We start from the raw sequence: 25,937 nt of genomic DNA, 5'->3' as shown, positions 1-25,937 counted from the left end.
CGCCGCTCGCAAAATTCTCCACTGTGGTTTTTCCACTTCCATCCCACTGCTGCCGAACCCTCCTAAGTGCATCATCAAAGTGCGCGCCGCCGATCTCCCGACCCGCAAGCAAAATTCACCTAAAAAAATCTTGCGGCTGCCACTCGGTGCCCCCGACAGTTTTTTCTGTCCGTGCACTGTGTTTGCACTGTGTGTAGAATGTCGCCATTAAAAGGGGAAGGCGCACTTCAGCGGATGCCATCTTATTTTTTTCTGTCGGCCGACTGCTAGGTCGGCCCGACAATTATGACCCCGGGTTTAGCTGGGCCGCCAACAGGCAGCCTGGCACACCCTCCTGAGTGCCAGGCCCTGGCCCAGTTGAAACCCTCCCTGGTGGCCCAGTGGACCTAACTAAAATAGTCGCAGAACTCGCAGAGGCTCTCCCCTTTTAGTGAAGCGACAGCGTGATGATGTAATCAGCACTACGCTGATGACTGACAGCGCCGGACACTCCGCCCACCCCCACCTCCGGCACATTATGACCGACTTCCGCCCCGCTCGAAAAAAGGAGAAAGAGCTGAATTTCGCGCAAGAGGCCACCGCATCCACCGTGGCAGTGAAAACACAGGAAAAACGGTAGGTGCGACCCGTTTCCAGTGGAGTTGAATTTCTACCCCCTTATCACTGCGAGATGCTACAATTGACCTGTGTTCACGAGGTAAGAAGGTGAAAATAAACAGCCAGAATTCGTGGTCCTGATAACTACTCGGTGACCTCCTGGAAAGTCGGTGCATGTGTCGGTAAAGTAAGGATAGCATCAGCCGTGGTTGTGATACCTCCCCATCAACAAGTGGCTTGCTGACACTAACAGCTGGACTTTCCTCCACGATCTGTCCCAAATCGGAAAACAGGGGAAAGTAATATCTGGCAGCGAGATCTACGGCTGTTTCCCTGCCCTGGCCTCAATTTCCCTGCTCCAGCATGGAAGGCTGGAAGCTGCCCCTTGGCTACCAGTTGCAGGTAATTGCCAGCAGGGAGAGAGAGCCTGGCAAACCACCTGATTTTCCTAGACTGCCACCAATAGCTCCCTATTGGTGGCAGAGATTCTGCCAGGAACTCACCCTGTACCTGAGGCCCAGAGATGTGACTGGGCCAGGCTCACAGTGGGGTTGATATGACGGGCAGAAGTCCCACCCCAAAGCTCCTGGGGCAGATTTAGGAAAATCCTGCTCGAAGTATGAAGAATGGCTACTCTGGCAGAGTAGTAGAAATAGTTGGCAGCTATGGAACTGTTTTCAAGAGCAAAAAAAAAAGGAACATTGGGGATAAACACAACCAAGCCTATAGCTTCTTGACAGCTTAAATAATTTCACAATATATTATTGTATCCGGAGGCCATTGGCTTCATTAGCAAAAGTTCCATAAACATTTCATTTGTTGTTACTATATTCCCAATATTTATTATTTATTTTTTTAAATGTGAAACATATAATTCAGAACTATTAAATCTTGGTGACAAATGACCATTTGAAACAGTCTTAAACAAACAGCCAAACAATGTGCACACATTACATGGTTAGACCTGATATTTTAATTGTCCTTCATGCTGGACGGGAAACTATTTCTGATCAGATGCTCAAAAGAGCTTCTTTGTATTTTAAAGTATGTTGTAATCTTTTGGGGACTGGAAAAAACAGTATTTAGTTTCCTGATACAAATTTTTTTGGAAATTATATATGATTTAAAAAAAAACATTTATAACAATTTGATTCTTAGATTGCTCATAGAAGAACCAAACTATTATATTCCAAGAGCACATGGGATTTTATTCTCATGATTTCTCCCTTATAAGAAACTATTTCTGATTGATTATTTATTTGCCCATATTATCCACTTTGAGCTCCTCTTGTGTTTCATAATGAATAAACATGTTGTTGAGATGAATATTAATAGAAAGCCCTCTACCTCACATCCTTCGCATGCCCAGGCAAGTAATGATAAAATCTACCACACGTGATGGTCTTCAGATTGACTGCGGCCTGAGTGTTAAGCAGGCTCCTGATCTCTCAGAGCAATAGTGTGGCCCTGTGCCAGACTGTAATGTACCTATGCCAAGTCTCTCTGCATCAGCTACATGGAAAGTTATTACTTCAATCTAGTACAACCCTTTGCGTACTGATACAGCAGCAAAAGCACAACTTTTATGATATGCACTGTCTATCAAATATATTGAATGCTGAGTACAACAAAGAAAGGTTAGCGAGGGTAGAGACTTCCAATCTCACGATCGGCCGAATCTAATCATAAGGCTACAGAAGGTCCTGGACTGATCGCCCTGGTCTGTTTGCAGTTAGTTGCTGCAATTGCCCTGAGTATCTCTAGGCTGGAAGAGGGGGAGCATCAGCTACGAGTGATGCCTGCTTGAAACCTGTGCATGTGGATGTAGGTGAAGACGGGATTGGGGTTCGGCTGTGTTTCTGCCTATAGCGCAAATAGTCTCCAAACACTCATTGTCCATATTCACACACGAAGAATGGCACCTTGTTTTCCTACATTACAACTGTAACCTGACTTTAAAAAGTGATTAGTTGGTTAGAAAGCCCTTTGGGATATCCAGAGGTCGAAAAAGGCGTTATATAAATGCAAGTCTTTCTTTCCTCCTTTGTAGCTCCTCCAGTGGATAAATCCACCACAGGAGTGGCACTGAACTATAAAGACCATGAAGGTTCTGGGATTGATTCTGGGATTGTGACACTATTAACTGATTTCAGCTGATAAAACAGTTGGGGGGGGGGGGGTGATTACAAATGTCATCATTACCACTGAACTAGGGATGGGTAAAACCAGCAGGGTTCACACTGATCACTATCCAACGATCTTACTGTTCTTATAAACAGGAAACCATCAAATTAAGACCACAACAGTTTGTGCTGAATTCGTTGATGTGTTGTTGGTGGAGGCAGTACAATTGGCCTCAGGCTGGGGAATGGAAGGGAGGGACATCAGCCAGCATTCTAACATCAGATCACTACCCAGTGGCTGCTGTTGGAAAGTGGGATGCTGTAGATACTGATCGGACTGGGCTGTGATGCTCAACGGTTGAACAGTCAAACATTAATTTCAGGATTCAATTTGGCCTCGATTTTAACTCCTGGTAGATTCCCTGCTCAGGCCTGAGTTAAAATTACAGTCGGGTCTCAATGATGTCATCGGGCAGCAACATGAAGGACCCTGTTGGGTCCAGGCCTGTGTCCTTGCTGCCTGCTCAGGAGAGCAGATTAAAATTGAAGATGTTGTGATTCTAGCAGCTTTCAGACAGGTAAGAGCCAGGGCGACTTTAAGTGTCCACCTGCCAGGTTTTTTCTCAGTGGGTTAAAATTGCCACCTTAGGGTAACCACACACTGGAGGTGCGTAAGGGCTCGAAGTATCCATGTAACTCAACTTCTGCATGAGCCCGCATCTTCAGGAGAACATTGAGGTAAGGAGGGAAAAGTTCAAAGGAGCTAAATGTGGTTAAGGAGGAAAAATACAAGGGTATTGCATTTTGCAGCACAAAGGGGCCATACACCCACCCCCACCCCCCAAAATGAGGAAACCCAAAGCATGGTAGAAAACTAAAACAGCATTATAAGACATGGTAACACTTCAAATGTAGAAATCTGCCAGTAAAAGCTATTTTTAAATTCATCTTTATAGGGATTACCATTGGGTTCCGATGATTACTTTGTAAACTTTCTTTTTGTGGGAGTATTTAGCGTGAGTTTCTTTTTTTTCTATAATTTTTTAATCGGTGCCTTCTCCAATTGGCTAGCCCAGCACATCTGAAGCCAAGCTATGTGGAAAGCCACCTCTCCTCCCCAGCTTTTATCAATGCCTCTGTAGCTCGTGAGCCAGTGAGTAGGAATCACCGGGGCCTGCTGAGGTTTGATTCCTCTGATTTTGCCTTCCCCGCTGAGAATTGCCACAGCCTTTATTGGGAATCTCCCTGCTCAGGATAACTAAGATTAGGAACTAAATGGAATGGTACTAAAATCTGTGTCTGACTTGTGACTACTTTAAATGCTTGAAAATTATGCAGGCAGATTAAAACAGTTCCTATGAAATGACTGCAGCTTTCATTGTTATGGGAGCACTGAACAACAATGCATAACTACAACACTTAACAATGTTCCAACTTGATCTTAAGTCAACCTAAAGTGTAATATAAAATGTTCAATAGTAGAACATGAAAAATCTGTGGTAATAGTTTATCCAGACTGGAAAGTCTCAATCTTTTGCAGTAGATGGAAAAAATGATCAGTAATTCCTGTACTTCATAAAGTTGCGATCACGGTTACATATGGAGCTTACTCTGTGATGAATTTAAGCAAGTCCTTAGAAAACATTTATATTTTAAAGCAGTTTATTATATTTCTTGGCACTGAGTCACTGGAATATTCTTTATTTTTTTTTTTACAATTTGCTTGAAAGTCTCCACCTGATTTATGGAGCTTTTCATCAACGTGGAATAGGCAAGGAATTAAACACAAAGCAAGTGTGGAATGAATAACAGATATGTATAGTGCAGGTGAGAGGTGTGCTCCATCACTGAGCCAAACAAGAGGACGTTAGCCTGACCCATGTGGCGGAAACTGGGCTGTTGGGCAATCAAAATATCCTGAGTTACTTATTCACCAAAAAGCCGCCTGGATCCTACTATGTCGAATTTTAACCTGCTCTTCTGAGCAGCCAGCAAAGGCTGTGTCCAGCGGGGTCCTAATTGACATATGCAGATTGGGGTCCAATGACATCAATCGGACACTGACGGTATTTTAACTTAGGCTTGAGCGGGTCTGAAGGGGATTGGGACATGAAAAGGCCCTGAAAAATAAGTTTTTTACTTTCCTTCAGCTGACCAAGAGGAGCAGGAGTGCTTCTCCAAGTGGGTACGGTAGCATAGTGGTTACGTCACTGGACCAGCAAGCCAGAGGCCTGGACTATTGATCTGAAGCTGGGGGGATTTAAATTCAGTTAATAAATAAATCTGGAATAAAAAGCTAGTGTCAGTAATGGTGACCATGAAACTATCGGATTGTCATAAAAACCCAACTGGTTCACTAATGTCCTTTAGGGAAGGAAATCGGCCGTCCTTACCCAGTCTGGCCTACATCATGTGTCTCTTAGCTGCCCTCTGAAATGGTGGCTCACCACTTCCTTCTCTAGGGCAATTAGAGATGGGCAATAAATGCTGGCCTTGTCAGCAACACTCACATCCCAGGAACGAATACATTTTTTTAAAAAAGCCCCACAAGGAAAGGCTGGGACTCACCTTCTATTCTTCCTGCAAGACCCTACCAAAACCCCCTTTGCCACACCTAAGTGACCGTGGGTATCCCTCGGCTATGTGATTTTTCACTTGGCAGGCAGCCACTCCCGCCAACCACCCGCACTCCCGTTTTGTCAGCATGATAATGAGGTCCAACAGTTAAAACCACCTCACGCTGCTGCATAAAATAACTGGCACACTGTCAGTGCCTCCCGTGAACTTCAGTGGAGGTTTAGCAGCGGCATAAACAATTAGCACTGCGCACTCTAGCACCACCCACTTGAGGACGTCAAGAGTGTGCAACATCGCCGCAGTCGTAAATTTGACTGCTTTCGCCTGCTGTAGCACCTGCCGCTACATCCAACAGGGAAAACAGGTGTCGAGGAGAAGCTGCCAGGGCAGTAAGTCCGAGGGGGAACAGAAGGGCAGTTAAAATGATTTTTTTCCTTCTATTAATGCATCTCTCCTAGATGCTGGACATTGTTGTTTAGCTGCTTTGACTTTACTTTAACTATTCGGGTGGTCCAGTTGACCTTCCCTTTAGTGCTAGGATGCTGATTTCCGAGCGCCAGAACTTCAGCAGCGCTTCCACGATAGCGCCCCAGGAATCAGGGTTAGCAGCCTAAGAGGGGTGTGGAACGCTTTCCTTTGCGCTCCTCTTCCCTCTTGGGGTGCTAAAAGTGAATATCCCAGTAGGAGTAAACATTGACCGGTGCTAAAGTTAGTAACCAATCATTGCCTCCAACCGGGTTAAACTGAATATTTAGCCCACTGAAAGTTCAAATCGACCACGAAGTCTCCTCCAGTCAGTTATTTCAATCATGCTGGACACAAAATAAGCTCTAATAATAGCTTTATTCACTCATCAGTCATTGGCCCAGGTTTTGCTAGAGCAGGGCATCTCATGGTGTACCCTGTTTGTTAGACTTGTTCATGCATGTTTTTAATTTTTTGCCCACGAAATTGTTGGAAGTGTGAGCTGATAATGGTGCGGCAAGAACAACAGGGCATCTGGGACCTTGATGAACAATGGGACAAAAAGTGTATCTCCTTAATCCATGAGATTAAAGGACTGAGAAATAAATAGTGCAAAGACTGAGAAGCAGGGTGCATAGAATGGTTAAATTCAATGTCAAATCAGGTACTGAAAGAGAAATAAAGAGTAGGAACGAAAGATTGGCTGTTTTCGGCCTCACCCAAACCCTCCTGCTCCCCGTAAATAGCGGGGCCAATAGATCAATAAAGCTATAAATAAATCCATTTTCAGAAAATAATAAAAGCTGCAGAGGAATTCTGTTGCTAAGTGTTTGTCAGTGAAGGTGCAGGGAGCAGCTCTAAGGATAAATGATAGGCAATAGAGTTGATTTACTCCTTCTAATATCAGTGCACTTGAAGGAGGGTAAGTTCAAAACTATTCTGTGAAAACAGTATTTCAGTGAGCGAGCACCTAGGGAAATGGTGAAAGCGAGTATTGATCCATTCAAATGCAAATTTAGTAGATTTCTTTCAGAAAATAACATTGTGGGATATAGTATATGAGTAATTTGAGACAAGATATATGGTAAGTGGAGCTTGCTTGGGAGGACAACGTGACTTTGGACCCATAGTTCCCAAAGCTCTCCACCACTGGGATTATGCTTGTCTCATGTCCGTTGTGGTCTGATTGATCGAGAGTAATTGCTATGATTGGTCACCAATTCCATTATCGTTGTATTATGCGATTGCCAGGATGGTCGAAGGTGAACTAGATGGACCTTAGTCTTTTGTCATCTAGCAATTGCTGTGAGAAAGAACTCTGTGGATCAGTATCTATTGGTAGCATGATAGGCAGTGTCAGTACGTGCCCACACAGTCACCTCCTTTAATTTTCAGTTGAAAAAGAAGAATTTTATGGATTGGGCCTCCCTCTGAAACATCTTTTCTATTTTCAGATTCTTTTGGACATGTTACATATTTCAGCATTTTCGTTTTTTATTTCAGAATGCATTGGATGACTGGACTTGTTCACACTTCTTACCTTTGGGTTTGGATGACGGCTAATAATGAGGCTGATGGGACCTGGACCACACTCACTGAGAATCGCGTATGCCTCACTCAGAGCTGCATGACGCAGGCTTACCGAGTCCACCTCCAAAATTTGATCACCTCGGCTGGAATGAAAGGGAAAGGAAATTACTTTTTCCATATCAAGCTCAGTCTGTGCAACAAAATAAAGAAGTTATTGTGCCTTACTCTGAAGTGTGTGGCTGTGCCCATTTCTCAAGTGCATAGCAACTATGCAACTATGAGCACTTCATTTATATAATTTGATAGTATATCTTTTTTTCTGGTCAACATTTCATGGGGAAGACTGCAATCAACCATAAACTAAAGCCATTTACACCAGATTATGTTTTTTATGCCTTGTATGCAACAATTAGAACACATAGCACCACAAGCTACATTGCTCACACTCGCTCTGCAGGGTGCAGGGTAGCACGAACTACAACTGATATGCTCCAGAGGTCATGATGCCATTCTGGCACCAAGTGCTCCACTTTATTCTTTTATTAGTTCCAGCTCGTACTTAATGAACATTTTCTGGTTAGAGCAACATTTTTTTTTTAAAGGAAACATTTTGCGTGAAGCGCCTTGGGTCGTTTCATTACGTTAAAGGAGCTATATAAATACAAGTTGTTGTTGTTGTTGTTGTGGAGATTGAGATGTTTCGGAAACGAAGACAGATTTGTTGTAGAATCTACCATCTCATGCCACAATCTCATGCCACATAATTTGGTTGGGGTTTCTGCAGGAATTGGGCATGAATGCTCAAAAATTCCAGGGGCCTTGATTATAGCAAAACATTCCTGGGATACAGTAACTGCAGAGGCAGAATGTGCAACTCCCATTCAGGACTGCTCTCATCGAGCATGCCGAATCACAAAAGTACTTTCAGAAGGTTGTGGGTTCAAGTCCCACTCCAGAGACTTGAGCACAAAAATCTAGGCTGACACTCCAGTGCATTAATGAGGGAGTGCTGCACTGTCGGAGTTGCCGTCTTTCGGATGAGACGATAAACCGAGGCCCTGTCAGGTAGACATAAAGGACCATGTGGCACTATTTTGGAGGAGAACAGGGGAGTTATCTCTGGCCAATATTTATCCCTCAATTAACATTAGTAAAACAGTTTACTTGGTCATTATCACATTGCTGTTTGTGGGAGCTTGCTGTGCACAAATTGGCTGCTGTGTTTCCTACATTACAACAGTGACTACACTGGCTGTAAAGTGCTTTGGGGCATCCTGAGGTTGTGAAAAGCGCTATATAAATGTAAGTTTTTCTTCCTTTCTATATGTCTGAGTGAAGCTGGCTGTGTTTTGTTGAAGGGGTTAGTTTTCATGCAGTTGAAGAGCAGACACAGGTGACGCTGCCCTCTCTTTTGACACAGCTGCACATAAATGCTGAGAGAAACTGCTATGTTTCCGTGTGCCGGGGTATCATGTGTGGTGAGGAGCTCAATTTGGATGCAGCTGAGGCTAAATGGAGGCTCCATGAGGAAACCAAGGTGGGGCAGTAGTCCTGGGCTGAAGACGTGAAATCCATATTTCAGCAAATAACAGTATTAACTTTCTCTTAATTCAAGGGATATGGGGATCAGGCAGGAAAATGCAGTTGCGGTCGGAGATCAGTCATGATTTTATTGAATGATGGAGCAGACTCGAGGGACCGTGTGGCATACTCCTGCTCCTAATTCTTACATTCTTAAATCACAATACAGGTTGAACCTCCCTTATCCAGAACCCTCGGGACCCGGTCTGTTCTGGATAAGGGATTTTTCCGGACGAGGGGTGATCACGTTAAATTAGATGGTACATGGAATTGAGCAAGGGCATATCGGGGCTGGTTGGCTTGGGACTGGGAGTGTGTCAGAGAGATCTTGGGGGGGCAGTGGATCGTGGGGTCAGGCCCGTGATTGCGGGAGTCGGCAGCGAGGAAGAATTTCAATTTGTTCAATTTGTGCATGTCGGAGTTCTGCGCATGTGCTACTTGGTGGCTGGGAATGGTTCTGGACAAGAGGTGGTTGCGAATAAAGGAGTTCTGGATAAGAGAGGTTCAACCTGTACCTGCTCCAGATTCAGACAGGCAATAGTTTATTCTCTGAGAGATGCTGTCAGCTGTAGTTCAAATATTTTACAAAGCAAAAGCTTTCTGGATGGCTTAATAAAGTAGTGCAGTGCATATTACTGAGCTGTATAGATGAGGAAGGTACCACATTCAATTCCCAGGCTGTGCCACATTATCTGAGCTATGCCATTGTGGCAATAGGGCAATACAATTAGTTTCAACACTGTCAGACTTGGGAGGGGAAATATAAGCAAGGTTGCTATTCCTGACCGATCCAGTGACTCCTGCTGGAAAGTGTGCATTTTTAGTGGTTGGTTAATAGAAGGATTTGGCTCCTCTATGACCACCTCCTTGGTTAAATAGCTTGCCGACACTCACTGTCAAGGCTCATATATAAAGAATAGCTATTGTCAGCATCTGTGGAACTGTATCCCAGCATGGGTCAGCACCTTTGGATTGGAGAGAAAATTGGAATTTAAAAAAAAATTTATAAATGTGTTTCTGAAATTTCTAGACACTTTATCCGATCTTCTGCTCTTTTAACAAGGTTTCCAAAAGAAGACAGATCATCTGTAGAAAGAAGACATGTTACTTTTAGTGAAGCACCAGGCACTTCACAACTTCAGGGAATACATTTTCACAGTTTAAGACTGACCTCAGTCTGCCATCCAGTTTGGCAACTGATCCTGGGGCAAGGCTGTGGATGTAGATTCCTGGTGTGCCATTCTCCAATGTAAGGCAACAGGCCCCAATTCCCAACCCAACTCCAGGCTCTGAAATGAAACACACAGATGGCAGGTAACTCACAATACTTACACCATCATTGTGGTAACATAAAGGGGGTAAAAGCTTGAAACATGCATAGAGCAGCAGCTGGCCAGAAGTGCAGATCAGCTACAAGGTATTATAAAGGGCATCTTAATGGTACGCAGCAAGAATTTTTATCATATTGTATCAAAGTTCCAACCTAATTCTCATATAGTCCTCCTCTGAAGCTTGGCTGAATTTTAAATAAATAACAACACTGACTCTACCTATCCATTAACCAATACCTAAAGTGTTAAAGTATAGCATATTCCAGTAAAGAGTATGTTAGTTAAACATGAATTTCTTCCCCACAAACATAACTGTTATACAAATCCATTCTCTATACTTGCCCCCTTCTTCCCAAAAACATGGAATGGAAATAAGAGGGCAGTTTATTGACATCAACCTACTCTACATGCTGGGAAATACTGTCTGTCTACATATTTTATATTTTAGTGGTCATGCAGGGATGCGGCTATTATAGAATGTCTCATCATGTGGAATTGGCAGATAGATTTGAGGCTGAATAAAGATGTGGTTGCATTCTTGTAGGCAGAGGGTAGTATTTACTAGAAGCAGCTTTGTATAGGATCCAGTCGCAAGTGGAGTCCCACAGCTGTTCGTGTAGGGAATGTTGCTCTTCAACGTCTTTACCAATGGGATAAAGACATGATGACACAAAATGTGGGCAATAATCTGGGTGAAATATATAGGGTAGAGGCTGATTCAAATATGTTGGAAGAGTGGGCCGATGTGTGATATATGTCCTTGTATGTGGATAAATGCAGTGTGACACTTTTAGGTCTGGGTAATTTCAAGCATGTGCATACCATACAGAATTACATGCTGGAGATTGCAGAGCAGGAGCAGGTCATAGCAGATAAAAATATTTCTTTTAAAAAGCAGTGTAGTGAGACCGTACGGAAAGCAAATAGGGAGTTAGAGTGTATTGCTAGCAGTACAATATAAAACTATATACTTCAGAGACATGGACCATGTACAGCAGGCACCTCAAAGCGCTGGAAAAGTACCACCAACACTGCCTCCGCAAGCTCCTGCAAATCCATTGGCAGGATAGGCGCACCAACATCAGTGTTCTCGCTCAGGCCAACATCCCCAGCATTGAAGCATTGACCACACTCAATCGGCTCCGCTGGGCGGGCCATGTCATCCGCATGCCCGATACGAGACTCCCAAAGCAAGCGCTCTACTCGGAGCTCCGACATGGCAAGCGAGCCCCAGGTGGACAGAGGAAACGCTTCAAGGACATCCTCAAAGCCTCCTTGAAAAAGTGCAACAGCCCCATCGACACCTGGGAATCCCTGGCCCAAGACCACTCAAAGTGGCGGAAAAGCATCTGGGAAGGCGCCGAACACCTCGAGTCTCTTCGCCGGGAGCAAGCTGATACCAAGCATAAACAGCGGAAGGAGCACACAGCAACCCAAGCACCCCTTCAACCACTGTCTGCCCTACCTGTGACAGAGACTGTAGGTCCCACATTGGACTCATCAGTCACCTGAGAACTCATTTTTAGTGTGGAAGCAAGTCATCCTCGACTCCATGGGACTGCCTAAGAAGAGAAGATAAAACTAGGAGTTCTTCATTTGGAAAAGGCCTTGGCACAGCCACATTTAGAGTAGAGTACTGAGTCCAGTGTTGGTGCTGACACATAGCAAGGGATATTGAGGGTCAGGAGAAGGGCAAGTGGAATGGTATTTTAATCGTACGGATTTTAGCGATCGGGTTAAGCTCAAGAAACTGGGGCTTTTTCTTTGCAGAAACATAGGCTCCGATATTTACAGGGACTGGGGCCAACTTTTAGCAGCGGGGAACATGGAAATAGTGGATACGCTGGGATCTTGCCGAATTTAACGGCAAGATCTCATTTGCATTTATTTTTCCCATTTTTCGCTTGGCAGCTGACCAGATGGAGAGGATGGCCAGTTGTCGGGTGGGAAGCCGCGCGGTGAAACATAGAAACATAGAAAATAGGTGCAGGAGTAGGCCATTCGGCCCTTCTAGCCTGCACCACCATTCAATGAGTTCATGGCTGAACATGCAACTTCAGTACCCCATTCCTGCTTTCTCGCCATACCCCTTGATCCCCCGAGTAGTAAGGACTTCATCTAACTCCCTTTTGAAAATATTTAATGAATTGGCTTCAACTACTTTCTGTGGCAGAGAATTTAACAGGTTCACCACTCTCTGGGTGAAGAAGTTTCTCCTCATCTCGGTCCTAAATGGCTTACCCCTTATCCTTAGACTGTGACCCCTGGTTCTGGACTTCCCCAACATTGGGAACATTCTTCCTGCATCTAACCTGTCCAAACCCGTCAGAATTTTAAACGTTTCTATGAGGTCCCCTCTCATTCTTCTGAACTCCAGTGAATACAAGCGCAGTTGATCCAGTCTTTCTTGATAGGTCAGTCCCACCATCCCGGGAATCAGTCTGGTGAATCTTCGCTGCACTCCCTCAATAGCAAGAATGTCCTTCCTCAAGTTAGGAGACCAAAACTGTACACAATACTGCAGGTGTGGTCTCACCAAGGCCCTGTACAACTGTAGCAACACCTCCCTGCCCCTGTACTCAAATCCCCTCGCTATGAAGGCCAACATGCCATTTGCTTTCTTAACCGCCTGCTGTACCTGCATGCCAACCTTCAATGACTGATGTACCATGACACCCAGGTCTCGTTGCACCTTCCCTTTTTCTAATCTGTCACCATTCAGATAATAGTCTGTCTCTCTGTTTTTACCACCAAAGTGGATAACCTCACATTTATCCACATTATACTTCATCTGCCATTCATTTGCCCACTCACCTAACCTATCCAAGTCACTCTGCAGCCTCATAGCATCCTCCTCGCAGCTCACACTGCCACCCAACTTAGTGTCATCCGCAAATTTGGAGATACTACATTTAATCCCCTCGTCTAAATCATTAATGTACAATGTAAACAGCTGGGGCCCCAGCACAGAACCTTGCGGTACCCCACTAGTCACTGCCTGCCATTCTGAAAAGTACCCATTTACTCCTACTCTTTGCTTCCTGTCTGACAATCAGTTCTCAATCCACGTCAGCACACTACCCCCAATCCCATGTGCTTTAACTTTGCACATTAATCTCTTGTGTGGGACCTTGTCGAAAGCCTTCTGAAAGTCCAAATATACCACATCAACTGGTTCTCCTTTGTCCACTTTACTGGAAACATCCTGAAAAAATTCCAAAAGATTTGTCAAGCATGATTTCCCTTTCACAAATCCATGCTGACTTGGACCTATCATGTCACCATTTTCCAAATGCGCTGCTATGACATCCTTAATAATTGATTCCATCATTTTACCCACTACTGAGGTCAGGCTGACCGGTCTATAATTCCCTGTTTTCTCTCTCCCTCTTTTTTTAAAAAGTGGGGTTATATTAGCTACCCTCCACTCGATAGGAACTGATCCAGAGTCAATGGAATGTTGGAAAATGACTGTCAATGCATCCGCTATTTCCAAGGCGACCTCCTTAAGTACTCTGGGATGCAGTCCATCAGGCCCTGGGGATTTATCGGCCTTCAATCCCATCAATTTCCCCAACACAATTTCCCGACTAATAAAGATTTCCCTCAGTTCCTCCTCCTTACTAGACCCTCTGACCCCTTTTATATCCGGAAGGTTGTTTGTGTCCTCCTTAGTGAATACCGAACCAAAGTACTTGTTCAATTGGTCTGCCATTTCTTTGTTCCCCGTTATGACTTCCCCTGATTCTGACTGCAGGGGACCTACGTTTTCCTTTACTAACCTTTTTCTCTTTACATACCTATAGAAACTCTTGCAATCCGCCTTAATGTTCCCTGCAAGCTTCTTCTCGTACTCCCATTTTTCCTGCCCTAATCAAACCCTTTGTCCTCCTCTGCTGAGTTCTAAATTTCTCCCAGTCCCCGGGTTCGCTGCTATTTCTGGCCAATTTGTATGCCACTTCCTTGGCTTTAATACTATCCCTGATTTCCCTAGATAGCCACGGTTGAGCCACCTTCCCTTTTTTATTTTTACGCTAGACAGGAATGTACAATTGTTGTAATTCATCCATGCGGTCTCTAAATGTCTGCCATTGCCCATCCACAGTCAACCCCTTAAGTATCATTCGCCAATCTATCCTAGCCAATTCACGCCTCATACCTTCAAAGTTACCCTTCTTTAAGTTCTGGACCATGGTCTCTGAATTAACTGTTTCATTCTCCATCCTAATGCAGAATTCCACCATATTATGGTCACTCTTCCCCAAGGGGCCTCGCACAATGAGATTGCTAATTAATCCTCTCTCATTACACAACACCCAGTCTAAGATGGCCTTCCCCCTAGTTGGTTCCTTGACATATTGGTCTAGAAAACCATCCCTTATGCACTCCAGGAAATCCTCCTCCACCGTATTGCTTCCAGTTTGGCTAGCCCAATCTATGTGCATATTAAAGTCACCCATTATAACTGCTGCACCTTTATTGCATGCACCCCTAATTTCCTGTTTGATGCCCTCCCCAACATCACTACGACTGTTTGGAGGTCTGTACACAACTCCCACTAATGTTTTTTGCCCTTTGGTGTTCTGCAGCTCTACCCATATAGATTCCACATCATCCAAGCTAATGTCTTTCCTAACTATTGCATTAATCTCCTCTTTAACCAGCAATGCTACCCCACCTCCTTTTCCTTTTATTCTATCCTTCCTGAATGTTGAATACCCCTGGATGTTGAGTTCCCAGCCCTGATCATCCTGGAGCCACGTCTCCGTAATCCCAATCACATCATATTTGTTAACATCTATCTGCACAGTTAATTCATCCACTTTATTCCGGCTACTCCTTGCATTAAGACACAAAGCCTTCAGGCTTGTTTTTTTAACACCCTTTGTCCTTTTTAGAATTTTGCTGTACAGTGGTCCTTTTTGTTCTTTGACTTGGGTTTCTCTGCCCTCCACTTTTCCTCATCTCCTTTCTGTCTTTTGCTTTTGCCTCCTTTTTGTCTCCCTCTGTCTCCCTGCATTGGTTCCCATCCCCCTGCCATATTAGTTTAACTCCTCCCCAACAGCACTAGCAAACACTCCCCCTAGGACATTGGTTCCGGTCCTGCCCAGGTGCAGACCGTCCGGTTTGTACTGGTCCCACCTCCCCCAGAACCGGTTCCAATGCCCCAGGAATTTGAATCCCTCCCTGCTGCACCACTGCTCAAGCCACATATTCATCTGCGCTATCCTGCGATTCCTACTCTGACTAGCACGTGGCACTGGTAGCAATCCCGAGATTACTACTTTTGAGGTCCTACTTTTGAGGCTGTAGATAGCGACCAGTGAGGAGGAAAGGAGGGTAAGAGATTGGGAGGGTGGGGGGAGATCACAGGAGCATGAAGAACAGATCGCGGGGCGGGGGGGGGGGTGGATGAAGATCGGATTGCGGGGTGGTCAGCCGATCGTGATGAGGGAGGCAGATTGAAGCTGTTAAGCTTGGGGGACTGGGGGCAAGCAATCCTGCTCCTCCTGGCCCACAAGCGGTGTTGGAAAGGCAGAAAGGCATTTATTTACCTGCTGGATCCGGCAGCTCTCGCCTGCCCTCAGCTGCTGGGTTTCCTGAGCCCCGGGACCATTGGCCCACAGCAGCTAAATCTGCATGGCTGCTAAAATCCGAGGCATGCAGCCTCATTTAAATATTATAATTCCTGACCCACCTCCTTTGAGAGCAGGTTACACGCCCGTCACCCAGCCCACCCCAGCTAAATACGCTTTCATGGCAGGTTGGGGTCGGGTGTCCCACGTTTGGGGGTCAGAAAATCATTTCCCAGAGCTTTATCTAAAGTGGTCTATGGTTCCTTTTTTTTGCCTCTTTCGCATGAATAGAGGAGATGGGCTGAGGGTGCACATAGGCTGCGCCATGCCTGGATGGGATGGGTTTGATGGACCAACTAGTCTTTTGCTGTCCTTTTTTGTGTTTTCACATTGGTTTACTATTTCTTTATTAACTACAGTGGGAGAAGAAGTCCCGATTAATGGCTGGCAGTTAATCAGTAAGGATTTTCTTCACATAGAAACATAGAAAATAGGAGCAATAGTAGGCCATTCAGCCCTTCGAGTCTGCGCCGCCATTCGATATGATCATGGCTGATCTTCTATCTCAACACCATATTCCCGCTTTTTCCCCATACCCCTTGATGCCCTTTGTTTCTAGAAATCTATCTATCTTTTCGAAAAAAAATGTCCTTTATACAGTTCTAAATGGTCAAATAATTCTGAATGCAAACTAGAATACCCTTTGAGTTCCATGTTATTTATAGAGTAAATGTTGGAGTGGAACTAAACTACAGAACCAGTGGGAAGCAGATTAACTTTCGCCGCCTCCAGGCCAGGTCCAAGACCACCCCAACCTCTGTCGTCGAACTACAGTACGCGGACGACGCCTGCGTTTGCGCACATTCAGAGGCTGAACTCCAAGATATAGTCAACGTATTTACTGAGGCATACAAAAGCATGGACCTTATGCTAAACATCCGCTAGACAAAGGTCCTCCACCAGCCTGTCCTCGCCGCACAGCACTTCACCCCCAGACATCAAGATCCACAGCGCGACCCTGGACAACGTGGACCATTTCCCATACCTCAGGAGCCTCTTATCAACAAAAGCAGACATTGATGAGGAGATTCAACACCGCCTCCAGTGCGCCAGCATAGCCTTCGGCCGCCTGAGGAAAAAAGTGTTCGAAGACCAGGCCCTCAAATCTACCACCAAGCTCATGGGCTACAGGGCTGTAGTAATACCCGCCTTCTGTATGGCTCAGAGGCATGGACCATGTACAGTAGACACCTCAAGTCACTGGAGAAATACCATCAACAATGCCTCCACAAGATCCTACAAATCCCCTGGTAGGACAGATGCACCAACATTAGCGTCCTCGACCAGGCCAACATCCCCAGCATTGAAGCATTGACCACACTTGATCAGCTCTGCTGGGCAGGCCACATTGTCCACATGCCAGACACGAGACTCCCAAAGCAAGCGCTCTACTCGGAACTCCTTCATGGCAAACGAGCCAAGGGTGAACAGAGGAAACTTTACAAGGACACCCACAAAGCCTCCCTGATAAAGTGCGGCATCCCCACCAACACCTGGGAGTCCCTGGCCAAAGACCGCCCTGAGTGGAGGAAGTGCATCCAGGAGGGCGCTGAGCGCCTCGAGTCTCATCGCCGAGTGCATGCAGAAAACAAGCGCAGGCAGCGGAAGGAACGCGTGGCAAACCTGTCCCACCCTCCCTTACCCTCAACGACTCTCTGTCCCACCTGTGGCAAGGTCTGTGGCACTCGTATTGGACGGTTCAGCCACCTAAGGACTCATTCTAAGAGTGGAAGCAAGTCATCCTCGATTCCGAGGGACTGCCTATGATGATGAGAGTAAATGTTATGAATTATGGACAGAAAATTCTGAGAAGCTTGCTGGCCTGCATGCTTCAATCCATGATATGTGCCCCTGCTGGGTAAAATCTATGCCAGGAGAGCAAATTTGTAAAAGTGTCCTCAGGAGAAATTTTCACCGCTACATTGATGGGAATTAGCAAAAGATCATTCATAAGCTGTACCCCCAGTTCACAGCCATAACAAATCTGTGCGATGGTCAATTTATGTCAGATATATAGGAGTGTTCCCATGTAAAACTATGTGTCATTTTTCTAATTCATGCTGCCAGTGTGGAGCTTCACCTACGGAAGCACCTCGCGGGAATTTTGACCATGCAATCATCGCAAATCTCTGACCATTAATTTTAATGAAAGAAAAATCGTGGGGGCGTGAGATCGAATTCCCAATATTCAGTCCTATCAAATGATGCTTAATGTGAGGAGCATGCATTGATAAATGTACTCCTCAGAAGTACACCAGTTATCAGCTTGCTTATAGCGTGAGCTCCTGAATAGAGCTTTCACAGTTTCTCGCCATCCCAGCTGTTCTGTTGTAGGGTGGAGCCGGTATTTTGAGATCCAGTGTGGGCAAGGACTGTGACTTCCATCAGTGGATGGTTAAACTAAATCAGTGACTATAGTAATCTCTATATTTACAGCCCTTGTCACTCCTCTGATGTTTTAAAGGCCTCAGAGTTTATGGGGAAGTCCAGAACCAGGGGTCACAGTCTAAGGATAAGGGGTAAGCCATTTAGGACCGAGATGAGGAGAAACTTCTTCACCCAGAGAGTGGTGAACCTGTGGAATTCTCTACCACAGAAAGTTGTTGAGGCCAATTCACTAAATATATTCAAAAAGGAGTTAGATGTAGTCCTTACTACTAGGGGGATCAAGGGGTATGGCGAGAAAGCAGGAATGGGGTACTGAAGTTGCATGTTCAGCCATGAACTCATTGAATGGCGGTGCAGGCTCGAAGGGCCGAATGGCCTACTCCTGTACCTATTTTCTATGTTTCCATGTTTATATAACTTGTACAGTTTTAGCAGTTTCATTGGCCCTCGATTAGCATTACCTTTCTTTAATGTCACCTCCATTATGATTCGATCTTTCGGTCCTGGCCCCTTCCGAGAACAGTCCCCCTCTTCTGAGCCCGGTACTGGAGTTCCACCACTGGCATTGGAATTGGGAGAGCTGGACCGGCTCATTAGTGTTGGAGTGGGACAAGGAGTAAGGCTAGGACTGCGCAACCTGGTACGAACAGTTAGAGTCACAACTCCCTTCTTCAGTTGCTGTTGGGAAAAGATATATATATGTATTAGAATAGATCAATGAATGAATCAATAAGCAGACAAATATTTAAGGGTAAATTTTGTGAGGCTGTGCTCCTAATGCAAAGTCGCATTCCATTGGTGTATGGATTTGAGAATCTGCCAAGGAGGCTAAAGCACCTGATTCATTGCGTTCCCGATTCGCTAGTCATTGCAACTAAATAATTGCTTCTAAAAACTACATTCAAAAAAGGTTACATCATCATTATAAGCCAGAAGGTTTGCTTGGAGATGAGAATGAATGGATGAAAAACACACGTCCTAACAGAACAGTGAGCATAATACTCACCAGGTTGGAAGAAAGAAAGACTTGCGTTTCCAAAGCACCTTTTACGACTGCCGGATGTCTCAAAGTGCTTTACAGCCAATGAAGTACTTTTGGAGTGTAGTCACTGAGTTGGAAGCAGGATAATCTCAGGAGATTTTCTGTTATTAACCCGAAATAAATAATCAGATGAGTTCCCTACCTATATTGGGCCTGATGATTGCTGAAGGCAGGTGTAGGGAAGGGAAACTGTGCAAGTCAGTAGTCCTTAATGTCTACTGGGTAAACTTAAAAAGGGTGCGGTTGCTTAGAAGAAGTGGTCATAAATGGAGTCAAAAAGTGTTGCCGGCTCCAAATATTTTCAGTATATACTTAAGCCTTTGCAAATGGACAAAGGAAGTCCAGGGGAAGACAAAATGAATGTGGAGTGAGGAAACGCAGCCTCGGGGCAAGTGATGGAGTGAGGAGGCTCCCAAATCCCTTGTTTGATGGTAGTAAAGCCTGAGAGAGGCTGCCCTGTTTGACATTCCAAGGAATCTTCCCCAGAGAAAAGGAGTGCAACATGCTTAACACGAGGTGATAGCCAGGCTCAGTGCTGTGTATAATAGGTACATGACCTGGGAATAGATTTGAAAGATGACAGCATACCTTAAGGGAGCTGCCGACAGTACTATTCATCAGGTAGATAGAAACATAGAACATAGAAATTTACAGCACAGAAGGAGACCATTTCGGCCCATCGTGTCTGCGCCGGCCGATAAAGAGCCACACGGCCCTCGGTCAGCAGCCCTGAAGGTTATATATAAACCTATGAACAGTGTACAATGGCGGACAGGAAAAGAGCACCCAGCTCAACCAGTCCACCCCCACACAACCGCGACACCCCATGCATCACAACATTTTACACTCCACCCCAACCGGAGCCGTGCGATCACCTAGGAGAGGCAAAATAACCGATAAAAACCCAGGCCAACTTGGGGAAAAAATCTGGGGAAATTCCTCTCCGACCCATCCAGGCAATCGAAACTACTCCAGGAGATCACTCTGGCCGTATTCGATTCCCTGCAGTACTTACCATTATATATGTGCCAGCCAACAAGAGGTTATCCAGTCTAATCCCACTTACCAGCTCTAGGTCACATTTCAAGTGCCCATCCAAGCACTTTTTAAATGTGGTGAGGGTTTCTGCCTCTACCACCTTTCCAGGCAGTGAGTTCCAGACCCCCACAACCCTCTGCATGAAGAAGTTTCCCCTCAAATCCCCTCTAAACCTTCCACCAACCACCTTAAATCTATGCCCCCTCATAATTGACTCCTCCACCAAGGGAAATAGGCCCTTGCTATCCACTATATCTAGACCCCTCAAAATTTTATACACCTCAATGAGGTCTTCTCTCAGCCTCCTCTGTTTCAAGGAGAACAAACCCAGCCTATCCAATCTGTTCTCATAGCTAAGATTCTCCATTCCACGCAGCATCCGAGTAAATCTACTCTGCACCCTCTCCAGTGCAATCACCTCCTTCCTATAATACGGCGACCTGAACAGTACTCCAGCTGTGGCCTAACCAGTGTTTTATACAATTTAAGCATAACCTCCCTGCTCTTGTATTCTATGCCGCAGCAAATAAAGGCAAGCATTCCGTATGCCTTCTTAACCACCTTATCCACCTGGCCTGCTACTTTCAGGGATCTGTGGACAAGCACTCCAAGGACCCTTTGTTCATCTACACTTCTAAGTGGCCTACCGTTTAATGTGTATACCCTTTCCTTATTAGCCCTCCCCAAGTGCATTACCTCACACTTCTCCAAATTAAATTCCATTTGCCACTGTTCTGCTCACCCGACCAGTAGATGAATATCCTCCTGCAGTCCATGACTTTCCATTTCATTATCAACCACACAGCCAATTTTTGTGTCATCTGAAAACTTCTTAATCATACCCCTTATATTCAAATCTAGATCTTTGATGTATATCACAAAAAGCAAGGAACCCAATACTGAGCCCTGTGGAACCCCACTGGAAACATCCTTCCAGTTACAAAAATATCCATCAACCATTACCCTTTGCTTCCTACCTCTAAGCCAATTTTGAATCCAACTTGCCACTTTGCCCTGGATCCATAAGAATATAGAACATAAGAAGATAAGAATGAGGAACAGGAATAGGCCATCTAGCCCCTCGAGCCTGCTCCGCCATTCAACAAGATCATGGCTGATCTGGCCGTGGACTCAACTCCACTTACCCGCCCGCTCCCCGTAACCCTTAATTCTTTTATTGGTTAAAAATCTATCTATCCATCTGTGATTTGAATACATTCAATGAGCTAGCCTCAACTGCTTCCTTGGGCAGAGAATTCCACAGATTCACAACCCTCTGGGTGAAGAAATTCCTTCTCAACTCGATTTTAAATTGGCTCCCCCGTATTTTGAGGCTGTGCCCCCTAGTTCTAGTCTCCCCGACCAGTGGAAACAACCTCTCTGCCTCTATCTTGTCCATCCCTTTCATTATTTTAAATGTTTCTATAAGATCACCCCTCATCCTTCTCAACTCCAACGAGTAAAGACCCAGTCTACTCAATCTATCATCATAAGGTAACCCCCTCATCCCTGGAATCAGCCTAGTGAATCGTCTCTGTACCCTCGCCAAAGCCAGTATATCCTTCCTTAAGTAAGGTGACAAAAACTGCATGCAGTACTCCAGGTGCAGCCTCACCAATACCCTATACTGTTGCAGCAGGACCTCCCTGCTTTTGTACTCCATCCCTCTCACAATGAAGGCCAACATTGCATTTGCCTTCCTGATTACCTGCTGCACCTGCAAACTAACTTTTTTGGGATTCATGCACAAGGACATCTGGTCCGGGACCTCATCCATTGTTCCCAGGAGGCTGGTCTGTCGGTCGCCTTCCTATCCCTCGACCAAGAGAAGGCGTTCGACAGGGTGGATCACGACTATCTGCTCGGAACTCTGCGCGCTTTCGGGTTCGGGACGCATTTCGTCGCCCGGATCCGACTTTTGTACGCCGCCGCGGAGTGTCTGATTAAGGTTAACGGGTCCTTGACGGCGCCCCTTCGCTTTAGGAGAGGGGTGCGCCAGGGATGCCCCATGTCCGGCCAGTTATACGCCGTTTGCGTGGAGCCTTTCCTGCGCCTCTTGCGGACGAGGTTGACGGGACTGGCTCTGCAAGGGCCGGGCGTGGAGGTCGTCCTCTCGGCTTACGCCAATGACGTGCTCCTCGCGGTAGAGGATCCCGCTGACCTGCGGAGGATGCGTGAGTGCCAGGAGATTTACTCGGCCGCGTCCTCCGCCAGGATCAACTGGGAGAAATGTTCCGGACTCCTGGTGGGTCAGTGGCGGGTGGACTCCCTGCCGGAGGAGCTCAGGCCTTTTGCCTGGAGCACGACCCATCTCCTCTATCTGGGAGTCTACCTTAGCCCCGACGAGGGAGCCTGGCCGGCGAACTGGCAGGAGCTGGAGGCCAAGGTCGCCGCTCGCCTAGGGCGCTGGACAGGACTGCTCCGAGTGCTGTCCTACAGGGGTCGAGCGCTAGTCATAAACCAGCTGGTGGCCGCAATGCTGTGGTACCGGCTGGTCACTTTGACCCCTCCCCCTGCGTTTGTCGCCAAGATACAGAAGAAGCTGGTGGACTTCTTCTGGAACAACAGGAAGCACTGGGTCTCTGCTGCGGTCTTGAGTCTCCCGCTTGAGGAGGGCGGTCAGTCGTTGGTGTGCGTCAGCGCCCAGCTCGCGACTTTCCGTCTTCAGACCCTGCAGAGATACCTTTACGTCGAGCCCCCTCCTAGGTGGTGTGCTCTGGCGAGGTATTTCTTCCGCCAGCAGCGCGACCTCAATTATGACACGCAGCTCCTGTTTGTGAACTTGGGGGGTGCCAGGACCGCCCTCCGGGAGCTGCCTGTCTTTTACAGGGAACTCATCAGGGTCTGGAACAAAGTCTCCACCAAGCGCAGCTCTCCGCCGGCTGGAGTGGCGGCCGTCCTGCAGGAACCGCTGCTCGGGAATCCGTACCTCCACGGCCGAGGTTTTATGTGGCGGTCGGAAGAGAGGGCTGTGGCTGGTGAGGTGACCAGGGTCAGGGACCTGCTCGATGGCGGAGGAGCGGGCTGGATGGCGCCAGACACGCTGGCGTGGCGCCTAAATTCTGCCAACGTCCGCCACGTGGCCGATGCCATCGAGTCGCTAAAAACAGCTCTGGGCCCTGACTCCGTTAGGTGCATCGAGGAGGCTCAAGCACGTGGGGAGATCCCGTCCGAACTGACCCCCGTCCGGACGGAATTCCTCATCGGCGCCAAACCCCAGAACCTCCCTCGGGGGCCGGCGCCTCACAACTTGAGCCGCCTCGGGGAAATCCCCTCCGTGCCTTTCAGTTCCGCGCGGAGGGGTTTCCTGTACGGGCTGCTCCTGCACACCCTCAACTTTGCCATCCTCGCCGGCCGTCCGGACACGCCATGGCGTACCATCTTGCCGTCCGGAGGAGGCGGGGGTCCCCGATGGAGGGCACTCTACGCAGGGGTCCTCCCACTATTCATCGGGGACTTGGCCTGGAGGGTGGTGCACGGAGCAGTGCCGTGCAACAAATTTTTAAGCCGGTTCATGGACTCCCAGGCCGCCTGCAATTTCTGCGGTCTGGAGGAGTCCGTGTTCCATGTTTTTATTGAGTGCACAAGGTTGCAGCCCCTGTTCCATTATTTGAAGGGGCTGCTCCTGAAATTCTGGCTGCACTTCAGTCCCACTCTCCTGATCTTTGGGCACCCTGTGCGGAGGGGAGCGGGTAGGTCCGAGGGCCTCCTCGTAGGACTGCTCCTGGGCACGGCCAAGGGTGCCATCAGCCGGTCCAGGCAGCGGGCGGTCGAGGGGGTCGTTCAACCTGACTGCCTGCCTCTCTTCCGCTCTTACATCCGGTCCAGGGTGTCCTTGGAGATGGAGCACGCGGTGTCCACCGGTACGCTCGCGGCCTTCCGCGAGAGGTGAGCACCGGAGGGACTGGAGTGCATCATCACGCCCGGCAACCAAATTTTAATTTGATTTTACGTTTTAAAGTTTAATTTGTTTTCATTGCCGGTGCTTTTAGTGTCCCCCTCCCCTTTTATAGGGGGCACTGGAAAAATTTGATTTTAGCGCCCCAAAAAAACCACAAAAAAAAAAGAAAAAAAAAAAGGGGCCTTGAAAATGTCTGCTGTGTCACCCAGGTCGGGTGGCATGGTTTTAATGTTTATGTTTTTGCAGGTAAACTCAAAAGAGTTTCATGCACAAGGACCCCCAGGTCCTTCTGCACCGCAGCATGTTGTAATTTCTCCCCATTCAAATAATATTCCCTTTTTCTGTTTTTTTTTCCAAGGTGGATGACCTCACACTTTCCGACATTGTATTCCATCTGCCAAACCTTAGCCCATTCGCTTAACCTATCTAAATCTCTTTGCAGCCTCTCTGTGTCCTCTACACAACCCGCTTTCCCACTAATCTTTGTGTCATCTGCAAATTTTGTTACACTATCCCGTCTTCCAGGTCATCTATGTATATTGTAAACAGTTGTGGTCCCAGCACCGATCCCTGTGGCACACCACTAACCACCGATTTCCAACCCGAAAAGGACCCATTTATCCCGACTCTCTGGTTTCTGTTAGCCAGCCAATTCTCTATCCATGCCAATATATTTCCTCTGACTCCGCGTACCTTTATCTTCTGCAGAAACCTTTTGTGTGGCACCTTATTGAATGCCTTTTGGAAATCTAAATACACCACATCCATCGGTACACCTCTATCCATCATGCTCGTTATATCCTCAAAGAATTCCAGTAAATTAGTTAAACATGATTTCCCCTTCATGAATCCATGTTGCGTCTGCTTGATTGCACTATTCCTATCTAGATGTCCCGCTATTTCTTCCTTAATGTTAGCTTCAAGCATTTTCCCCACTACAGATGTTAAACTAACCGGCCTATAGTTACCTTCCTTTTGTCTGCCCCCTTTTTTAAACAGAGGCGTTACATTAGCTGCTTTCCAATCTGCTGGTACCTCCCCAGAGTCCAGAGAATTTTGGTAGATTATAACGAATGCATCTGCTATAACTTCTGCCATCTCTTTTAATACCCTGGGATGCATTTCATCAGGACCAGGGGACTTGTCTACCTTGAGTCCCATTAGCCTGTCCAGCACTACCCCCCTAGTGATAGTGATTGTCTCAAGGTCCTCCCTTCCCACATTCCTGTGACCAGCAATTTTTGGCATGGTTTTTGTGTTTTCCACTGTGAAGACCGAAGCAAAATAATTGTTTAAGGTCTCAGCCATTTCCACATTTCCCATTATTAAATCCCCCTTCTCATCTTCTAAGGGACCAACATTTACTTTAGTTACTCTTTTCCGTTTTATATATCTGTAAAAGCTTTTACTATCTGTTTTTATGTTTTGCGCAAGTTTACCTTCGTAATCTATCTTTCCTTTCTTTATTGCTTTCTTAGTCATTCTTTGCTGTCGTTTAAAATTTTCCCAGTCTTCTAGTTTTCCACTAACCTTGGCCATGGGCTTTTACCTTCATGACCAGTCTGCCATGTGGGACCTTATCAAAAGCTTTGCTAAAGTCCATATACACTACATCGTACGCACTACCTTCATCGACCCTCCTGGTTACCTCCTCGAAAAATTCAATCAGGTTAGTCAAACACGATCTTCTCTTAACAAATCCGTCCCAACTGTCCCTGATTAAGCCTT

At 46.4% G+C, this 25,937-nt stretch overlaps 1 protein-coding gene across 1 annotated transcript in view; it reads right to left on the bottom strand.

Annotated features, from left to right (window-relative positions):
• pdzd2 (PDZ domain containing 2) overlaps positions 1–25,937 on the bottom strand; it is a 444,706-nt gene that overhangs the window by 117,361 nt on the left and 301,408 nt on the right. The window contains exons 11-13 of the mRNA XM_070868346.1: positions 18,690–18,906; positions 10,045–10,162; positions 7,303–7,435 (exon numbers count right to left, since the gene is read on the bottom strand). Of these exons, the coding sequence (XP_070724447.1) occupies positions 7,303–7,435; positions 10,045–10,162; positions 18,690–18,906 (468 nt within the window). The remainder of the gene's footprint in view (positions 1–7,302; positions 7,436–10,044; positions 10,163–18,689; positions 18,907–25,937) is intronic.

This window comes from Pristiophorus japonicus, chromosome 2 (genome assembly GCF_044704955.1).
Source record: "Pristiophorus japonicus isolate sPriJap1 chromosome 2, sPriJap1.hap1, whole genome shotgun sequence".
NCBI classification, from domain to species: Eukaryota; Metazoa; Chordata; class Chondrichthyes; family Pristiophoridae; genus Pristiophorus; species Pristiophorus japonicus.
The sequence above is the reverse complement of the archived record's forward strand: the minus strand, read 5'-3'. Positions and strand labels throughout refer to the sequence as shown.